The 20,392-nt window shown below is 51.4% G+C and overlaps 1 protein-coding gene across 1 annotated transcript in view; it reads left to right on the forward strand.

Annotated features, from left to right (window-relative positions):
- Positions 1 to 20,392, forward strand: part of Podxl (podocalyxin like) — a 42,218-nt gene that overhangs the window by 14,752 nt on the left and 7,074 nt on the right. Inside the window, 3 exon segments of the mRNA XM_037204299.1 lie at positions 17,416 to 18,051; positions 19,561 to 19,784; positions 19,989 to 20,060. Of these exon segments, the coding sequence (XP_037060194.1) occupies positions 17,416 to 18,051; positions 19,561 to 19,784; positions 19,989 to 20,060 (932 nt within the window).

Genomic DNA, 20,392 nt, shown 5'->3' on the forward strand with positions numbered 1-20,392 from the left:
AGAGAGAGAGAGAGAGAGAGCGCATTCACACCTCTGTCTTTGTGTCTCAGTGGTTACAGGTATGTCAATACATTATCATTGCCCAGCCAGGACTCTGAACTGGTACCCCAGTCCACAGTAGGGTCTTGGAGCCTGGGTTCCTGCTTGGCTCCACCTGCCTCCAGTCTCTGAGGATTTGAGTCTTTTAATGTTTTCCTCAAGGTGTATACTTTTTCCTTTTTAATGTTCATTAAAACATTAAAAAGGTGGATAGATATTTCTTGTCAGACAGGAAATCCAGGCTCCAAGGGGCCCTTGCCCACATAGATCGCAGGCCTCCCTTGCTTTCTCTGAGGTGGCCATCAAAACTGGGCGCATGACAAGGTGAAGGGCTCCTTTAGGGACTGCTTTTCCAGGTGCTGTCTTCTGTTGTGACTTTGTCCAGCAGCCTGTGTTGGCAGTGAGGGTGGGGGGGCAAGGCAGCTGGGCCTCACCTCTGCTCCTGCCCACCACTGGCAGCAGGCAGGCTGCTCCTGGGCAACCTGCCCGGACCAACTGACCAAGATTCACATGGCCAGCAGCAGGCCAGGAGATTAGGAGGCCCCGGGAGGGTTCTGTTGGAGGAGGCTAATGGCGCATTCTCCCTCAGGAAGAGCCTCGCCCCTCCTGGGTGGCCGGGCAGGCTGGCATCCTTAGATGAAGCTTCCAGTAGAGGCGAAAGCAGCTGGACACCCTCTTGTGAGGGGCAGCTTGAGTTCTGACTGGAAGGCAGCAGAGACAGAGAAAGCAGCTGTGCCAGCCTCGCAGGTAGCTGCCGGGCAGAGCTGGGCACAGGATGGCATTCCAGGCTCTCCTCTTACCGTCCTCTCTGAGTCACAGAATGCTTCTAAAGATTCTTGCTGAGGCCTCATGGGTGGAGCTGGCGTGAGGTCTGGACAGCCCAGTAGGAGGAGAAGGGTCCCATGCACAGTGGGCCCCAGCCCCTGCCATTCGCACCCAGTCCGGTTTCTTTCTCTCTGTGGCCACTCCACTCAGCTCTGCCTCACACCTTCTGGCTGTCACTCCGTAGTGGGGACAGGGGAAGAGTTCTCTGGAGCCAGCAGCCTGCTGTAAGGCGGACTCTGAGGCTGAGCGACCCTCAGTTTCCACATAAGGCACTGAGGGGTAAAGGAACCCAGCTAGCCAGGCTCAACAGCTCAGTGACCTCTCCCATCCCTTCTGATAAAACTCAGAGGCCCAACAAGGGAGATATCCCATCCCACCTGGTGCTTCTCAGCCCCCCTCCATGGGAATGGGAGCCCCTCTTCCTGCGCTCTACAGGGTCTCAGCAATGGACCCAGCCAGCCCTGTCACCAGGCAGCCTGAAGTGAACACAGATGTTCGCGGGGCACAGCCTGCGGTGTGCATGGCACTGCTCTTCATAATGGCCTGAGGTAAACTGGAAACTATGGAACCATGAATCAGCAGTAGGATTATTATCAAATGGTGTGTGTGTGTGTGTGTGTGTGTGTGTGTGTGTGTGTGCATGTCACAACCTGTGCCCCAAGTCAGGTCCAGTCACCTATCCTTAACAAGCCAGTTAAAAGTGGAAGGCAAAAAGAGGATTTATTCAATGTGGCCACATTGGGAAGAGGGACAGAGATAGGGCTCCCCACTTGTCTGTCTTTGGGGTTCTGAAGTGAAGGACCAGAGATGTGCACATCCAGTCGGTATTGGCCAAGGTGTGGCCCCACCCACCATTGACTTATCCCTGGGCTCCAGGCCCATCCTGCAAAGTGGTCTGATAAGTTGTTGAACTAAGAGAAATCTCTCTTAAGGAGACAAGCTCCCTCTCTGCCTGGTGCCCTTTCCTTCTCCCAGCCTGAGCTTCCTGGGGAAATGCCCGTTTCTTTGGGGTCCATTGTTTGAGCAGTCTGATGGATTAAGAGACAAGTCTCTCTTTAGACTATCTTGATTTCTGTCAGGCCCTTTACAGGATACATACATACATACATACATACATACATACGGTGGGGGGGGCACATACTCGCACAGTAGAACACTGTAATAATGAGAATCAAAGTTGTTGATTGACAGCCACAAACCACGAGAGGGCCGACTGGTGAGGGGGTGTGATGGTGGTGGTGGTGGGAAATTCAAAAAGGCAGAATGGGGCTGGAGATGTAGTTTGGTCATAAAGTGCTTCCCTAGCGTGTGAAGTCCTGGGTCCAATCATCAGCACCTCCAGCTTTGGGGAACGGGGAGGGAGTACAAGACAGGCTTGTTAGATAAGACGTTGTCCTGTTTCACAGTCCGCTTTGTGATGTGCTGAGTCCTTTTAATTCCGTGTGTGTGTGTGTGTGTGTGTGTGTGTGTGTGTGTGTGTGTGCGCATTCATGTGTGTGAGGATGGACATGCCAAGATAGGAACCCTGCCATCTATCCCAGGTCTCTGATGTTATCACGAGGCTGTGGAACACACTGTATTGCATGTTGAGCTGCACACCTTTCTGTGCTGGGAGCAAGGCACCTAGAGGCCAGACGTCTCTCAGAGGCAGCTCCTCCAGCCATCGGGAGAGGAAGTGTTGTCCCGGGTCCATTTTTAGACAGCCAGGCCAAGAGGATCACTTCCTGGTCAAGCCTCTCATCCCCAAATTGCCCACAGGAGTCAAATCCCCAACTTGGTCACCCAAGTGTCTTGGTTGGCGTTCTCATGAACATGAGAGAAATAGGAATCTGGCTTGGGCAGAACTTCAGCTAAGTAGGCAGCCTCTGCTTGTGGTGGAATATTAGTGTGCTGGAGAGAGCCTGCTGCCGATGGCGGGGTCAGGAACACGGGGGGAGGGGGGGGTGCTGGGGAAGCTGCTGCAGATGTGAGGACAACACTCTTCCTACCCCATCCAGATCTGGATGACTGAAGTTCAGTTGACATTGCCTAGGAGAGGTCTTGCCTGCCAGTTAATATGACACAGAAAACCGGGCAGCCAGGGACCTCAGTGAGACAGATGGTATGTGTGTACACGTGTGTTTTAAATTCTTCTCTCATACAGTATGTCCTGAGTACTGCCTCCCTTCTCTCCATTTCCCTTCAGAAAAGAGCAGGCCTCTGTAGCTGGAGAGTTTCTCTCCAGCTCCTGCCAAGCCCCGACAGTCCCGCAGCTCACTTATAAAATAAACACACAGACGCTTATATTATTTAAACTGTTTGGCCTAATGGCTCAGGCTTCTAGCTCTCTACTTCTTACATCTTAAATTAACCCATTTCTGTAAATCTATACCTTGCCACATGGCTCGTGGCTTACCAGTACATGTTGGTACTCCTGGCAGTGGCTGGCAGCGTCTCCTGACTCAGCCTTGGTGTTCCCAGAATTCTCTTCTCTGCTTGTCTCGTCTATACTTCTTGCCTGGCTACTGGCCAATCAGCATTTTATTTATACAGAGCGATATCCACAGCAGGCCTCCCAAATATTAGGCAGAGCTTGGGGAACCCCTCGGATTGTAGGAGCCAGAGGGGTCGAGGACACCACAAGAAAACGGCCCACAGAATCAGCTACGCAGGGCTGGTAGGGGCTCACAGAGACTGAAGTGAATCACGGGTCTGTGCTGGGTCCTGTGTTGCAGTTGTTTGGCTCGGGGGTTTTTATGGGACTCCTAACAGTGGGAGTGGGGGTGTCTCTGACTCTTTTGCCTGTCCGTGGGACCCTTCCTTCTTCTCCTACTGGGCTGCCTCGCTCAGCCTTGATATGAGCGGGACAGTTTTTAAAATAAGGAGGAAGAGGCTCTGGTGAGGCTGCCCTGGGACCCACGCAGCCAGGTTCCAGTCACCTACTCTGGAAGGAAGGGAGGGGAAGTGCAAGGTGAGTTAGGTGCAGTGACCTGGCGGGTGCTGGCTGACTTCCTGTCCCTGGTGCCAGCTGGCACTGAGGTCCCCTGGAGAGCCAGGGTGCACGGCCCCTGCTGGCACCTTCCCGGGAATACGCCGGGTGTCTACAGGGACAGAGTGCAGGTGGCAGGGTTGGCGAGGATGGCCATAGTCCCTCCCACCTAAGCAGTGGGGAATGGTGGTGTTGGTAACAGCCGCACAGAGGGGAAGGATCCTGTGAGGGCGCAGCGTCACCGCATCAGTCACCCCTCTGAGGTCTGTTGCTGGGCTGTAGAACTTCAGGTTTGTAAATTAATTTTGACTTTTTCCTTTCTGTTGAGTAGGTGACAGGTTGGTTGTTTTCTCAGGAGTTGCGTGTGTGTGTGTGTGTGTGTGTGTGTGTGTGTGTGTGTGTGTGTTTCTGTTTGTATTGTGAGGCGTTGGCTTTGTTTCAGATAGCAGGCATTGGAGTGGCAGCATGGGGCTCTGGGGAAATCACAGAGCTGGATGAAAGCGCAAGCCTCAGTCCCCAGACCCAGGAGAGATCCCGCGTCAAAGGCCTGCTTTGCCGTCTGGAGTTGTAAATAAAGTTTTATTGTGATACAGTCGTGCTGGAATTAATTGACAGTATCGGCCTGATTGCCTTTGGGCTTATCCCGACAGAATGTCTGCAACAAGGACCTTGGGACTTAGAGAAACATGCTGTCCTCTTCTGCTCATGGGATGTGTCACTTGAGTCTGGGGGCAGGCCGCCCCTGAAGCCTTACCTAAATGTCCGGTGAGGCCCAGGGTGGTGGCTCGGAAATCCACGTAAAAGCTGACTTAACCTGTGTATCACACAGCATGACACAGCACAATGCCAGGAAGCTGCATTCGCATGCTAAGGGACCTTAGAAACCATCTGCCCACTTCACAGACAGACGTGCCTGGGGCTCAGGGTCAGAAGGTGCTAGGACCCTTCCCCTCCCCCTACTCTATGGAGTTACCATAGCATTTGCACACAGCCTGCATAGATCCTTCCATACGCTACAAGTCACCCAGACCCAGGGCTGTGTGTGTGTGTTTGCGTGTGTGTGTGTGTGTGTGTGTGTGTGTGTGTGTCCCCGTCCATCTGTGTGTGTCCTTTGATCCCGCCAACCCAAGGAGGACTGCAGCAGATCCAGCTTGGTCTCTGTCCCTTGGCCTTTCATTTCTCCTATAGAGGTGATGGCTTGGAGCGGTGAGTTGGAATTGAGAAGGAAGGAGAGGCCAAGCAAGTGTCCGGGTGGAGTCCAGTCCCGCTGCCTTCCTGCCTGCCTTCCACACGCCCTCTTCCTGGGGCATTCTTTCCAGTTTCCTTTTCTGCTATTAATAGTGGAGGTGGAGTCAGTCCCAGGTCTGGGAGCAGCCGGGAACAGGAGGAAGCAGGCCCTCATGGAAGGTCTTAGGCAGCACCCACCTCTCCCTGGGGAGGAGGCCGAAAGGGCCTTCTGCTGCATCCTTCACCCTGCTGGAGCAGCTACCCCAGGCTGATGGAGCCTTTCTCCCAGCTGGTAGCCATCAACCTCTGCCTTGTTCTCCATCCCCACCCCTCTCTCTCAGTTCTGGGACAAGCAGAGAAACAGAGTGGCCTGTCTGTACTTCATTCAGCCATTTCCTTGACACACCTTGATTCTCCCCACCAGCACTGGGTAGAATGCTGATGTTCTAGCTACAGATCGCCGTCCCTCTGTCCCAACTCATTTGCAGAGTCATCTTTTGGTACCTGCAGGAGGTTGGCGCTAGGGCCCTCCCCCTCCCCCCACTCTATGGAGTCAGTTATTACACGGCATAGCACTTCCCTGCATAGATCCTTCCATACGCTTCAAGTCACCTAGACACAGGGCTCCACACATTGCATCATCACTAGGGTTGGAAGGCTGTCTTTTTTTCTTTAGATTTATTTTATATGCCTGCATGTATGTGTACCATGTGCATGTCTGGTGCCCCTGGAGGTTAGAACTGGAGCTATAGATGGTTGTGAGCCACCTTGTGGGTGCTGGGAACTGAACCCAAGTCTGTTGCAAGGGCAACAAGTATTCTTAACCACTGAGCCGTCTCCAGCCCCCCATGGCTCTAGAGGGCTAACCATGCACCCGCGTTACTTACATAGACTGAACCATCCTGGGTTCCACTAGTCCACCATCATAGCGCCCACCTGATGCATCTTCTCCCTTCTCCCCTTTGCAGGCGATCCTACCCTTCCACTTTCCCATCCAACTTCTAAGCAGCTGACCCCTCTGGAGCGGAGGCACACAGTTGGGCTGATTGGGTTCATCTTAGACTGATGCGATGTGCTTCGGCACCAAATGCTACCCAACAATCATGTGTTCCTTGTCTAGTATAATGTTTCTGAGAGTGTGGTCCTCTGACCAGCAGCATCGGTCAGTGGGGACCCGAGAAGCAGGCAGACGGTCACACTCGAGTCCCTTTCTTCCATGGCCGCTGTTCCCACTGGTATTTTGCAAACCCTCCTGGAGTTTTGATGCTGGCTCAGGCTTGAGAACCACCCTTGTAGTAGACTCTTTTGGTTTTTTGTTTTGTTTTGGGTAATGATTACTCAAAATTCAGCAGCTAAGCAATGTTTTCTGCTTCTATCCCTAAGGATACATTTTGGCAATTTTTGAATTTTATAACCAAGTAAGTGTTCCTTTTGCTTGCTTTCGGGACATGGTCTTTCTATGTAGCCTAAGTGGACCTTAACCTGAGTCCTGCTGTTGCAGCCTGCTGATGCTGGTCGGGACGTTTGGTGCTCACTGTTCTGCTCATCTTTCAAATAAGGAGTCTTCTTGGCTTTTTTTTTTTTTTTTAAATGAATTAATGCTTGTAAATGTAAACATAGTCCCCTCATATTCCTGCCCTATCGCATTCAGGTTTGTGAATACAGTCACAACTTATTTATCACAAACTCTGTTGATAAACATTTATTTTTTGTTTATTGTCTATGTAGGTGGAGTCAATATAAAAACCAACCTTAGGCAGGGCGGTGGTGGTGCACGCCTTTAATCCCAGCACTCGGAAGGCAGAGGCAGGTGGATCTCTGTGAGTTCAAGGCCAGTCTGGTCTAGAGAGAGAGCTCCAGGATAATCAGGCCTACACAGAGAAACCCTGTCTCGGAAACAAAACAAACAAACAAAAACCAACCTGAGGTGTTTGTGAAACTCCCTAGGGTAAGCATCGAATGATGAGATCAAAAGTTGAAGGTTGAGAGATCTGTGCATGCCTACCCTTACTTCATAGCACTGTACTATTTTGCACAGTGTTTGTGCCAATTTTCACTAGTCCATATGCTTTTGTAAAAAAGACCAGCTCTTTAGCCTTAGAACTAACGTCATCAGTAATGCCATCATCACTCTGAGTGGTCTTTGCATCACATTCCTTTGTACCTGGGTCAGAACTTGTCGTGGACAGTGTTTGTGTCTGTCTTCTGTACTTTGCTCCATATTCTTGCTACCAGCTGTCTGGCTTTGTAAGTTTTAATGATTTGGAAGGTATGAAATGACAAATCCTCCTTTTTATTTCACATTTCCTTAGCTACTGATATTTCCTGATGTTCGTGGGTTATATGTGCCTCCCTCCCCGCTCCCGTGAAATATCTTGTGTTAGTGGTTTTCTATTGTAACAAAATGCTCAAGAAAAACAACTTAAAGGAAGCAATGTTTACTTGGGCTCACTGTTTCAGAGGGGTCTGTGGTCACTTGGCTCCGTGAGTCTGAGCTGGTGGTGAGGCAGAGCTTGAGGGAGGGGAGGGAAGGGGAGAGAGGAGACTAGATAGGGCACAACTCTGGTGACCTACTTCATCTGGGGATCAAGTATCCAACACAAGACTTTGGGGGAGATTGTCAAAGCATAGCATCCGCCCACGATGTCTCTTTTCTATTGGGTTTCCTTTGAGAGACTTTCTGGAAGAGAGTGACTGGACTCTGGAATCCTGTGAGGGTTTGTTCTGTGTCTACTTAGTGCTCCCCTCCATCAGACCTCACTCATGGGTACTCATTCTGATGTGCGGATTGCTGTTTCAAATGGCCCACGTCTGGCTGTCAGGGGACTTTCAGGTGGACCCCTCGTTTGGCTGGTTTCTGTCTTTTGGACTTGCTCTTTTTTTCTTTTTCTTTTCTTTTACACTTCCTCCTGACATTCTAAGATGTTCCAAGCTCAGCTCGAATCCTCCTCTATCAGCCGTAGAAGCACAGACCATTCCCCGAGGGGCCCTGGAGATGTTCCTGGAGGATGACATTAGGCACAGTCTGGACCTGGGCTGTGCTGTGTGCTGCTGCTTTGCCACCGCCTCTAGGTGCTGCCAGGGGACAGAGAAATCTGTCTAGCTGTACATATATTAAAACTTGAGCTCGTGAGCTGGCGAGATGGTTCAGAGGGTAGAGGCGCTTGCTGCCAAGACTGACAAGTTGAGTTTGACTCCTGAACCCACAGGTGGAAGGAGAGAAGTGACCCTTGCGAGTTGTCTTCTGACCTCCAAACTCACGCCCTGGCACTCCTTGTCACACAGCAAACAAACAAACAAACAAACAAACAAGCTGTGAAAGCATCAGTTCCTGCTGACATCTCCGCACTCAAGGGTTTGTTCGGCCTCCTCATCCCAACGCTCTCTTGCTTGCATCCCTTTTGAACAGCAGCAGCTTTGACCAAACTCTATAGCGAACTGAGGATTTTGCTTTTCTAAGTGGTCAAAGTGTGTTTCACACAAGGGCATGGGTTATGAATGTCAAACCAATTTTACCTGTAAAGTAACTGAACAGAACACAGAAAACAGGAGCCGGGCTCTCCTTACTGCAGGGGAAGCTGTTCCCTCCGCCGTTCAGTGAGGCTGTGTGACGTGTTTGGAACTCAGCTGACTCTGTTTCCGTAGACTACATTAGCATCCCTCTTGGTTCGCTTTTCACTGTTTGCGTCAAGGAAAGCCGCTTCTTTGAGGTGCCTGGTTGTGCTTTACCTCAGTGCGTGGATGCTCCCCCTTCTTAGTGTCTGTATCCACCCATCCGTTTTCCAGCCCTCCAGCTTAGCCTTCCCGTGATATCATATAGGTGAACTCAAACACTGTTTAGCCTTCTGGCTTCTTTCATTTAAAAAAATACGTAAATTATTTATATAAATGTACATTTATGTATATACATTTATATACTTATGTATACATAAGTAGAAACATATTTTTAATATATATTATTTATATATATTATATAATATATAAAATATATATATATATATATATATATATTTATTTATTTTAAAAGCTGGTGTGTTGATACAGCCCTCAATCCCAGCACTCTGAATGTGAAGAAAGGAGGATCATAAGGTTAAGAACAGCCTGGACTATGTAGTGAGACACTGTTTTAAAAAAAAAAAAAATGGAGGCTTGGTCCATGGAGGTGGCTTAGTTAGCGGGTAAAGGTGCTTGCTGCCAAGCTTGACAAACTGAGTTCAATCCCTGGAACCAGCATGGAGAAGGAGAGGTCAGATTCTGAGAAGTGTCCTCTGACCCCCACACACATATGCGATGTGGTGTATAGTGTGCCTGCACACTCATGCACACAAATAAATGTAAGTAGTAAGTGTAATAATAATAATAATAATAATAATAATAATAATAATAATAATAAAAGGTCTGTGGATATAGCTCAGTGGTGGAGGGAGCCCTTGCCTAGCATGTCCAGGTCCCTGGGTTCAGCTGTCAGCACTGCAACAGAATTAAGATGAATGACTAAGCTGTTTTCCAAAGTGCTGATACAACTTGCATTTCTACCGTGTATGGAGTTCGCTTTAACCTTTGCGTTCAGCAGTTCTAGTAGACAGGCAATGGTGCCTTGTAAATTTAATTGGGATTTGCCTCATGACTAATGTTGAGCATCATATGTGTTTATTTCCTACTGATCTATCTTTGGCAATTTTTTTCTTTTTCTTTACTTTCTTAAATTTTATTTTATTTTTCTTTTGGAGGAACAGGGTCTCACCCTGTGGCCCACACTGACCTCAAAGTCTCAGCAGTCTCCTGCCTCAGCCTACTGAGTGTTGGGATCATAGGCAAGTGCATGCCGCCATGCTCTTATTGTTGTTTTAGATGACCCCCCCCCCCCCCCCCCCCCCGTGGGCTTGGCTAGGTCTCTCACTCAGGAAGCATGGTAAGAAGGGACAGCTTTGTTTTTCCCAAAGCACCCAGCCGGTCTCTCCCAGTTTCTGCATGCCAGAGCTTATTTGGAGACATCATTTGTTAGGTAAGGGAAGTTCCCTTCCATCCCTAGGTCACTTACAGAGGGTTTTCTCTCCCTACCTCCTCCCCCCCACCCCACCCCTTCTCTTTTAGTTCCAATAAGAGGGGGCTGGAGAGATGACAGGGGTTAGCACTTGCTACAGAGGACCTGTCTGCACTTCCCAACCCAGGCAGGCAGCTCACAAATCCGCCTCCAGGGTTCCCATGTCCGCTTCCGGATGCCAGGCACCTTCACATACGTGTGCGTGTGCGTGTGCGTGTGCGTGTGCGTGTGTGTGTGTGTGTGTACTTACACATGGGTACACACAATTAAAAATAAAATGAATTGTAAAAAGTAAATTGGGAATAAGATGATCATAGGTCTTTATTTTGTCAATACGGTGAATTATGTTTTGTTTTGTTTTTAATGCTGAGCTATCCATGACAAATCCCACTTGCTCAAGGAGTGCTGTCATTTTTAGGTATCGTGGGTTTGGTTAATCGTTAGGTAAAGCCGCTCCATGACTGTGGAAGTGGCTATCATGACGAGGACAGATGGGCTTGGGGAGGATATAGAAGAACTCCTGCTCAATGTAAAATTGGGCAGCCACTTTGAAAAAATAGTTTGGCAGTTTATCAAGACGCTAAATGTAGCGTTTCCATACAGTTTGGCATTTCCACTCTTAGAGGAATGGAAACCCACGTCCACATAGACACTTAGACACAAATGTTCCTGGAAGCATTGTTCACAGGAGGCCGATGGCGGACACGGTGCAGACTGACTGGGGAAAACACAGTCAAGCCACGTGGTGAGACTCTAGTCAGCAGTGCTGTGGGATAAAGAACAGGCAGGGCCTGTAGCAGGGATGGAGTGTGGGGGAGACAGTACCGAGACTAGCTTGACAATAAGGAAGGTCAAACGAGACACACCACAGAAAATGTCCCGAAGAGGCAGATCCATGACAGTAGATGAGTGGTTGCCATAGGCAACATCGGAGCTTTTTTCCTGCTATGTCTTTAGTGTGAAAGTTGTGTTGGTCCAGCAGGGTTGGGCTTAAAAATCTGTTGTTGCTATGGATACCTTTAGTTCACTAGAGGCTGGGGAGTACTCCAGAAATGCCTGCTTGTCTCCCTGCACAGCTGTAGGTCTTTCAAAACAACAACATTATTTTAGATGTATATATATATATGAGTGCTTGCCCGCAAACATGCATGTGTATCACGTGCATGCCTGGTACTCACAGAGGCCAGAGCAGATCATCCAGTCCTCCAAAACTGCAGTTACAGATGGATGTGAGCCACCATGTAGTCCTGGGAGTTGAACCCAGGTCCCCGGCAAGAGCAGCAAGTGCTCTAATCTGCTGAGCCGTCTCTAGTGCCTGTAGTTTTTTGCTTTTTGTTGTTTGCCTGCTCCTAGGAGCCTGCCTTTTTTCAGCTTCCCCAGCTCGGTGTATTGTTAAAGCCCTCGCCGGCATTGTGAGGCAGGGGAGGGGACCTTCTCTGATGTTCTGATTAAGTCCCACTCAGGAAACGGTGGCTTGGGGGTGTGACTTTGCCCAGTGTGCTTTATTCTTTTTTGGTTTTTCGAGACAGGGTTTCGCCATGTAGTTTTGGTGCCTCTCCTGGATCTCGCTCTGTAGACCAGGCTGGCCTTGAACTCATAGAGATCCGCCTGGCTCTGCCTCCCGAGTTCTGGGATTAAAGGCGTGCGCCACCACTGCCTGGCTTGTACTTTATTCTTCTCAGATGTTGGACTATAGGCCCTGGAGCATCCTGTGATGTCGTCATTATTTTTAGTTATCTTTTTCTCGTTGGGCATGGTGTTGTTTGAGGCTAGCCTGGGCTGCACAGTGAGACCCAGTCAAACAAAACTCTTGTGTGTTTGGCGTTGCTGTTGTATTTCAGTTTCGGGTTTCCTTGATTTTTGTTTTTATTGGCATTAGTTCATTCTATTTTGTTTATTGTTTGTTTGTTTTCGTGATCAAATCACAGGTCTTGGTTCCGTTCCCAGCACCACAAAGTTTAAACGAAAATTTACTCAGTCCTAAAGAAAGATCAGGGTAAGCGTGAATCCATCCTCAGCATGCTTCACCCCATCTATCACATGATGGTTTTCCTTGAGCCCAAGCCTAATGGTCCCAGGGAGCCTTGTTTCCCATGTTCAGCTGGTTGGTGCTCACATCTAGCCTGCTTCTAGATCATGTCATGCTGACATCACCCAGGGGTAGTCTGCTACGGGATCATAGCTTATTAGGGGAGAGCAGGTCCGGTGGACAAGGCTTTGCCTAGTGCATTTCATGTTCTTACCCTCCAAACCCTGTTTATTTGAGGCTTATCCTGAGGTAAACACGAGAACAGCTCCACAGGCAGTATCTGAAGGGTTATAGCCTGTAGTTTGGAAGGAGCAGGGAAGGAGAAAGAAGGCAGCTTGCATGGACCCTGAGGGATGAGGCCGTGACTGCACTAGTGGGATGTGGCTACCGTGGGGCTGCCTGCCTGACTCCACTGGTCCCCAGGGCTCACGTGTGGTCCATTCTTTCTCCATCACCCCGTGGCTCATGACTAAGTGGCTACAGTGCAGGCAGGTGGCTAACACACACACGTTCCAGATGTGTGTGCTCCCTGCAAGCCATGCTTCCAGGAGCAGCAGCCTGTGGGGGCCCGGGGGCCTTCCTCAGAGCCATGCCAGACGGAGAGCATGCTAGCTGTAAGCCAAGTGTGGAACACAGGGCTCCTAAGATGTGCTTGTTTCCATTAACTCTACATGCTACTAAATAATAAAGCAGGAGGAATGTGGGTGGGACCCAAGGGGGTTCCCTGTCATGCTCAGTCCTAAAAGGAAGTGTAGCCACTTACCAACAGTGTCCCCAGAGACCACAACTCTCAGGAATGAATGTGGTCTCTATTATTCACAGAATCAGTGGTGTAAAATGGCCCTGAGCGGTGGACCAATGGCCTTCCCAGGTTACCTCAGAGGAGGATTCGACGCTGTTTCTGACCTGCCTAAAGCATGCAGTATTGACACCTGTGCTTAAACGGAGTTGATTGTGAGGGTTTGCAACTGAGTCTCCTGCTTTTCACTATCCTGCTTTCATCCTTGATGCTGTGATAAAGCGCCCTGACCAAAACAAAACAAAACAAATCAAACAAACAAACTTGGGAGAAGACAGAGTTTATTTAGCTTACATACAATTCTAAATTCATACTTTGGAGGGAAGTCACAAGGCCAGGAGCCTGAGACAGCTTGTCACCACATACGCAGTCAAGAGCAGAGAGGGATGAATGTACCCTTGCTTCCTGTTTCACTGTTGCTAGCTAGATGAAAGCTAGCTTTCTCCTGTCTTATATAGTTTGGGGCCCCGTCTAGGGAATGGCGCTGCCCACAGTGGGCTGTGTCTTCCTGCATCACTGAACAGTCAAGACAGCATTGCAGACAACCTAGCCCAGGCAGTCCCTCAGTTGAGGCTTTCTTAAAGTGTTCAAGGTTGTGGCAAACTGACATTTTAAGCAAGCTGTCACAGGCTTGGTGGGATGTGGGGGCATAGGTTGGGAGGCAGAACAGCAAGTTCCCAGAGCGACACATTCACGTCCTTACCGTGAACACTGGGAATGTGACCTGAGGGTGCGCAGTCTCCGCGGTGTAGTCAGGTTATGACGGAGTCACGCGAGTGGGGTGGACTCCACTGGTGGACCAGGGGGTCGGCTGTTTGCTTTGGGCTGGGACTCCAGGTTCCCCTCCCCTGAAAACCAGAGGCACACGGGGAACAAAAGCCCCGCGTTGATGGAGTCACAGAGCTTCCGTGACACAGCTGCCAGCCACGGAGTGCCACGAACCGCGAGGAAGAAGAAGCGATTTTACTCCAGACCTTCATAGGGAATATGTTGGCTTCAGACCTCTGGAGGTTGCGGGGGTGGGGTGGGGGTGGGGGGTCAGTACATTCATGTTCCTATGAAGCCACCTTTCAGAGAAGAAATTGTGTTCTACTGGAGTAGCCTGTGCTCCCCTGGAGGTAACCTGTGCTCCCCTGGAAGTACTTGTCCGTGTGAGCTCTGACTCTTGGCAACTAGATAAGTGGTGGTATTCTCCAAAACCAGTCAACATAGCTCTCACAGTGTTTATTTTTTTTTAAAACGTGTGTGTGTGTGTGTGTGTGTGTGTGTGTGTGTGTGTGTGTGTGTGTACACGTACTATTACAGGACAACTTGCAGAAATTAGTTCTTCTTCCACCGCGTGACTCTCCGGAATTAAGCTTGGGTCATCGGGCTTGGCTGCCGGTGTCTCTACCCACTGAGCCATTTTGCTGGGCCTGCCCACTCATTGATAAGAATACACGATGCTTCGCTACGGTTCTGAAACCCTTTGGCAGATTGTGCAGACTGCTGCCACTCTGGTCTTCCCGCCTGGAATGCCGAATCACATACATCTTCCCCCGACACTCTACCCTGTCTCTGCGCTCAGGGAGTTTTTCCCCCACCCTAGCTGGACTCAGTGGAGCACAGGTGACTCCAGGAGAGCGCAGGTTCTCCTCTGAAAGGTGGCTTCCTAGGAACATGAACAGAACTAAGAGGCACCCGAACACACCAGCATGCATGTATACACATACATGCCCACTACCCCTGCCTGCCCCCCAAATCCCCAAGATGGCGGGAGAGTTGAAGCGAGGACTCAAGTAGCCCAGACTCTCCCTGAACCCTTACGTAGTCAAAGATGGCCCCGAACCCCTGATCTTCCTGCCTTCTCTTGCCTGCTAGGGTTACAGGCATGCTCCTCTCCACACGTCTTGTTTTTGTCCTTAGTTTAGCTAGTTTTATTTTGAGAACCAGGGTCTCACTGTGTAGCCCAGGTAGGATCTGAGTTCACCATCCTCCTGCCCCAGCCTCCCCCCAGTGCTGGGACTGGAGATGGGCGCCACCACACCTGGGTCAGATGGATCTGCTGTCTGTGCCCTCAGCCAGCCCCACCAATGCCAGTTCATCTAGAATCCCATCCCTTAGTAGATTTTTGACCGCCTTTGGCTCCCATAAGGCCTGATGGCGCCACACTTGACACTGCCTTCTGCTTCTCAAGAGGAAGGTAAGTGTGGGAGACTGCGATCTTGGCTTTTAATGGAGAAACACACCCCCTCCTCAGGCCGGCCCAGCCACAGGTAGCACCGCCTCGGGGCACTTGAGCACAAGCTGCCGAGTCGTCCCTCCCCAGCGAGGTTCAGTTCTTCCCTCCCCGGCGAGGTTCAGTTCTTCCCTCCCCGGCGAGGTTCAGTTCTTCCCTCCCCGGCGAGGTTCAGTTCTTCCCTCCCCAGCGAGGTTCGTGCCTCAGGTTTTGCGACTGACACCTGCCTGTGCATCCAGAGAATACCGGGCGGGCTACAGCCTGGCCTTTTCAGTCCGTAATAGGAAACACATTCTGGTTCTGGCCAGTCTTGTGGGGTGGGGTCTCGTGGAGACGGAAGTGTAGGCTGGCCGTGGTACCCCTTCTGATCACAGCCTCGCTCACCAACGCCCCTCTCACTGCACCCCTGCTTTTCTGCCTTGCCCTCGTGGCCACGCTGGCTTGATGAAAACCCGGTCTGAATCCCACCTCCGCTTGTCTCTCACGTCTATAACCCCCCTCTGGTCAGTCACCAGTCATTCCTCTGAATGGTTGATGGACGCCCCCTTGTCACCTTCAGATCACAAAGGCTTTTGAAAACACGGCTTCCTCACCTGGGGCCATGGCTTCTTTTTATGTGTAAACAAGACTCAAGGCCTTAGTTTGGCCTTTGAACCCAGGTCCCCTTTGACCTAGGATATATATTATTTTTTTTCCTTTTTGAGATGGGGTCTCACGCAGGTAGCTCTGGCTGCCATGGAACTGTAGACCAGGCTGGCCTGGAACTCGCAGAGATTCTCCTGCCTCTGCTGGTATTCTCCTCCCAAATGCTGGTATTAAAGGCGCGCATCACCACACCAGGACTAGGATATACTTTTGAAAAGACCCTTGTTCTCTTCTCAAACTGCTGTGGGCAGCTCACTCCCTATAAGGCCCCTCCCCATTCTCTAAGCTCCGGGTGCACATCCGTGTCTTCCTGTAGTCCCTTCCCCTGACTTGAGACCTGCACATTTTGTTGTTTTTTCCTTTGAAGAGAACTCATTACCACAGCATTCTTTTTCGCTTAAAGGTCGGTGGAGGGATGCTGTTATGGCTTAGCGATGCATTTGAGTGTCAAGTTGGCAAGGGCTGGGCTATGTTGGTTAGTTTTAACCAGCAGTTTGACACAACCTAGACTCATCTGTGAAAGAAAGAATTAATGAGGTAATTCATTATCTCAATCAAGTTGGCCTGGTGGGCGCGTCCGAGGGAGATTGTCTTGATTGTTAACTGCTGTAGAAGACCCAGCCGCTTGTGGAACCCACCATTCTCCAGGCAGGGGCCCTAAATAGTTTAAGAGACTAGCTGGGCAAGCGAGCGAGCGAGCGAGCGAGCAAGGACCCACGCTTTATCCTCCTTGCTTTTGACTGTGGACAGGATGCCTTAAGTTCCTACTTTAACTCCCCTGATGTAATGAACCAGGGCCCTTTTATATCCATAACCAGCCCCCCTTTATTCCCCAGAGTTGCTTTTGGTCAAGGTCAAAGCCGGAAACAAGAAACCAGGACCCACGGCCTCTCCTGTCCATCATCATCCCGTGCCCCATCCCAGCCCTCTCCGTTTCCTGTCCTTATTCATTCTTCCTGCACTTACCAAGTCTGTCTTTCAGTTCTCCTGTCTCCATGTCATCTCCCTGGGGCTGTAGCTTCCGGGTCTTGTTCAGCACAGGTCACCACAAGCCCTGTCTGTAACAGTGCCCTCAATACGCCTTCTTTTAATCCACTAAAGGCCTTTCTCCCTGACCCTTTCCCCACCTAGGCTCCGCTGCCGAGGTAATGGCGGCGGGGCACACTGCTCCCCCTCAGCACAGCCCACAGCGGGACCTTGTGAGCGTTGGTGTAACTGCAGCCTGTCATCCGTTCCCCCCCCCCCCAAAGGCCACATGGCTCTTGCCAGTACTTGATGCGGAGTCAGCAGCCCAGAAAGCATCGCTCTGTGTGGTCTTTTGGAGACCAGGGCTTCTGGGTGCTAAGGGGGCAGCAGAGCCACGTGATGGACTTGAGGGGCTATGCGGATGGAGAGACTCGTGAAGGATGCAGGCTTTAGCAGGGCAAATGCCAGAGCTGGGGGGGGGGATCGATGGACCTGGGGATGAGCTGGAGACGTTCACAGACTCGTGAAGGATGCAGGCTTCAGCAGGGCAAATGCCAGAGCTGGGGGTGGGAGGGGATCGATGGACCTGGGGATGAGCTGGAGACGTTCACAGACACTCCGGCTAACACCTGGCTTGCTTCTGTGTTGTCTTTAGCCACACCAGTGCCGACTACAACTCCTACAACCAAATCTACAGCTGCTACTGCAAGTCAGAGCAAGCAAGACTCTTCGACAGCACCGGCTAGCACAGCGTCGGCAAAACCTGTAACTGGTGGCCCAGGGACAACCACACTTTCTTCAACCCAGACAACCACTTCTCCATCACCCGAAGCACCGGTCCCAGGCTCATCTCCAACTACTACTACAATGCAAAATACTACTACAGGCCAGCGTGGTGGCAGCGGAACTACTGAGGCAGCCTCCAGTGGCCCCCAGCAGAACAAGACGGACACAGTCACGCCTCCCGGCAGCAGTGCCCGCCCTGGGAGCAGTGCCCCCCTTGGTAGCACTGGACCGCCGGGCTCCGCTGGAGGCAGGAGCGGCGGCAATGCCACCACGGTCCCTCCGGAGAGTGACCAGCTGACCACGGCAGCCTCCTCCCCGACTCCCGTCCCCTTAACTACCTCAGAGCTTCCTCCTGCCTCCACAACAGCCAGCACAGCCAGCCCTGGCCAGCCTGTGGCTACTCCTGCACAAATCACAGACAGCCATTCTACCAGGTTTCCTAGCAGTCCCAGCCCTGTGGCCAGCTCTGACTTCCCCGTGACCCCAGGGAGACCTACCACACACGGTAAGTCATTTTTGGGCATCTTTCCCCCCCCTTTCTCTTTTTCTCCTCTTTTATTCCCCTGCCCCTCTTTCCCTTTGTGTTTTCTGAGACAGGGTTTCTCTGGATAGCCCTGGCTATTCTGGAACTCACTCTGTAGACCGCCTGCCCCTGCCCCCTAAGTGCTGGGATTAAAGGTGTGTGCCACCATGCCAGGCTGCTTTTGTTTTTCTTAAGAAGTGAGAAGGGCTGGAGAGATGGCTCCGTGGGTAAGAGCACAGGCTCCTCATACAGAAGACCCAGGTTCAAGTCTCGGTGCCCAGGGGCAATTGACAACCATCTGTAGTCATCTGGCACCCTCTGCTGGTCGCCATGGGTACTGCATACATGCGGTCCATGGACAAAAATGCCGGTGGAGCACTCACACACAGAAAAGAAATCTTAGAAAGACAGAGAATCACGGCAGCGCATTTTCCCATACTGTAGCTCAGTTGGAGTTCTGAGGTGTGTGTTGAGCTTTAAACATTCTGTGTGTCTCCTGCCTTCATCAGACCTAGCCGTGGGCTCCCTTTGTAGCAGCAACAGGGCTAACAACGCCTAGATCCAACCAAGCCAGAACCTATGTGGTTGTGGTTGGCAGGGCCTTAGGATGCTCTGGCAGCCCACAGTCAGAAGCACATCCGCCTGACAACCCGAGTTGGATCTCAGGGACCCGTGTGGTGGGAAAGGAGGGCCGACTCCCGCAAGCTCGCTGGCTTGCTTTCAGAACTTGTGGCATGTTACTTACCGCTGTTTTCTACCTTCCTCTCCCCCATCCCTCCCACCCTCCCTTTTCTGAGACTGGCTGGCCTGGAAGGAACTTGCTGTGTTCCTTGAGGCCTGGCCTCAAACTCACAGAGATCTACCTGCCTCAGCCTCCCAAATGCTGGGATTACAGGCCTGCGCCGTCCATCACACCCCTTCTTATTTCTATTTCCCTCTATTTATTTGTCAAGTGCCAGTCTTACCTGGGTACGTTAGCGTCAGAATCTATGGCCAGATCAGGAGCCTTAAAGTTCTGACTCCGTTTCTGTGCCCGAGCGCGTGCACTGGGGGACAGTGGCCACAAACACCCTGTGACAGGGCGGGATGTCTGTCCAGATCCCCCACACTTCCAGCTCTGCCACATGACCTCGGGTGAGTCACCCAGCCTCAGCGACCTTGTTGATGAATCTGGCTGTGAAGTACCCTCCTAAAGGAGCCAGCACCTTTGAAATAGCACAGCCCCCAACACACACACAAACACACACACACACACACACACACACACACACACACACACAAGTGCCCTGTGTATGTTAGCTGAGCCTCCACCCGTGGTTCAGATAGGTTAACTGTGTCATCCTTTCTGTGACTTCTACTCAGTTCTTACCTCATCCAAGTCTGACTCATTCGGTACCATGGCCCAGGCCCCAGGTCTTCATGCCTGCCTCTTATTCCCCCATAGCCGCTGGCTTCAGCTGGCCTCCTCAGCCTTTGCTTTGTCTGTTGCAGCACCGCTGGACTCCTCCAAAGAGACCCCTCCCCCCATCACCAGCCAGAGGCCAGGCACCTCTACATTGCCTTTATCCACACCGCGGCAGCCTACAGGGTCTCCGGGGGGAACTGCGATCGTGCCTGCCACCGAGGAATTCACACGTTCCAGCTCTAATCTGACTCCAACAGCCCCTCAAGGCCCCAGCACACCCTCTCCTACCTGGACTTTCAGGGATTACAAGGTAATTCTAGCAGCAGGTGGGATGAGAAAGCCCAGACTCAAGGGGAGTCTTTTCCGGGCAGCCAGGTACATTCCTGGCTCTGAAACTGGCCGGCCATGCCCGCACCTCGCCCTGGGCACTCCTGTGCCGCTGGCCCTCATGGAGGGGAGACTCAAAGATGAGCTGACTTTGTGCCTTAACCCTTCATCTCCTGACCTCTTCCAGCTGAAGTGTGACTCTCCTGTAAGCCCAGACGAAGGACTGCTGGTTCTGAATGTCACAGGAGCCAGCCTTTGTGTGAGTACACACGCCCGAGCCCCAGCCCACCCCTACAGCCCACCCCAGGCCACCAACTCCCCAAAGGGAGCAGACTTCTGAGTCAGGCCATGCACACAGGACTGCTGCAGGCCGGGGCAGATGCAGGCCCTCCCCTCAGCTTTCCATGCTCCAAGCGGTCTGAGAGTTGAGAGACCCTGGTCACAGTTCCTGCGTGTGCGTGTGCGTGTGCGTGCGCGTGCGCGTGCGCATGCGTGTGTGTGTGTGTGTGTGTGTGTGTGTGTGTGTGTGTGTGTGTGTGGTATTGGTAGGTTAGCTGGGCCATGTGGCTCAGGCCTCTTAATTCCAGCTAC

Source organism: Peromyscus leucopus, chromosome 3, assembly GCF_004664715.2.
Source record: "Peromyscus leucopus breed LL Stock chromosome 3, UCI_PerLeu_2.1, whole genome shotgun sequence".
NCBI lineage: Eukaryota > Metazoa > Chordata > Mammalia > Rodentia > Cricetidae > Peromyscus > Peromyscus leucopus.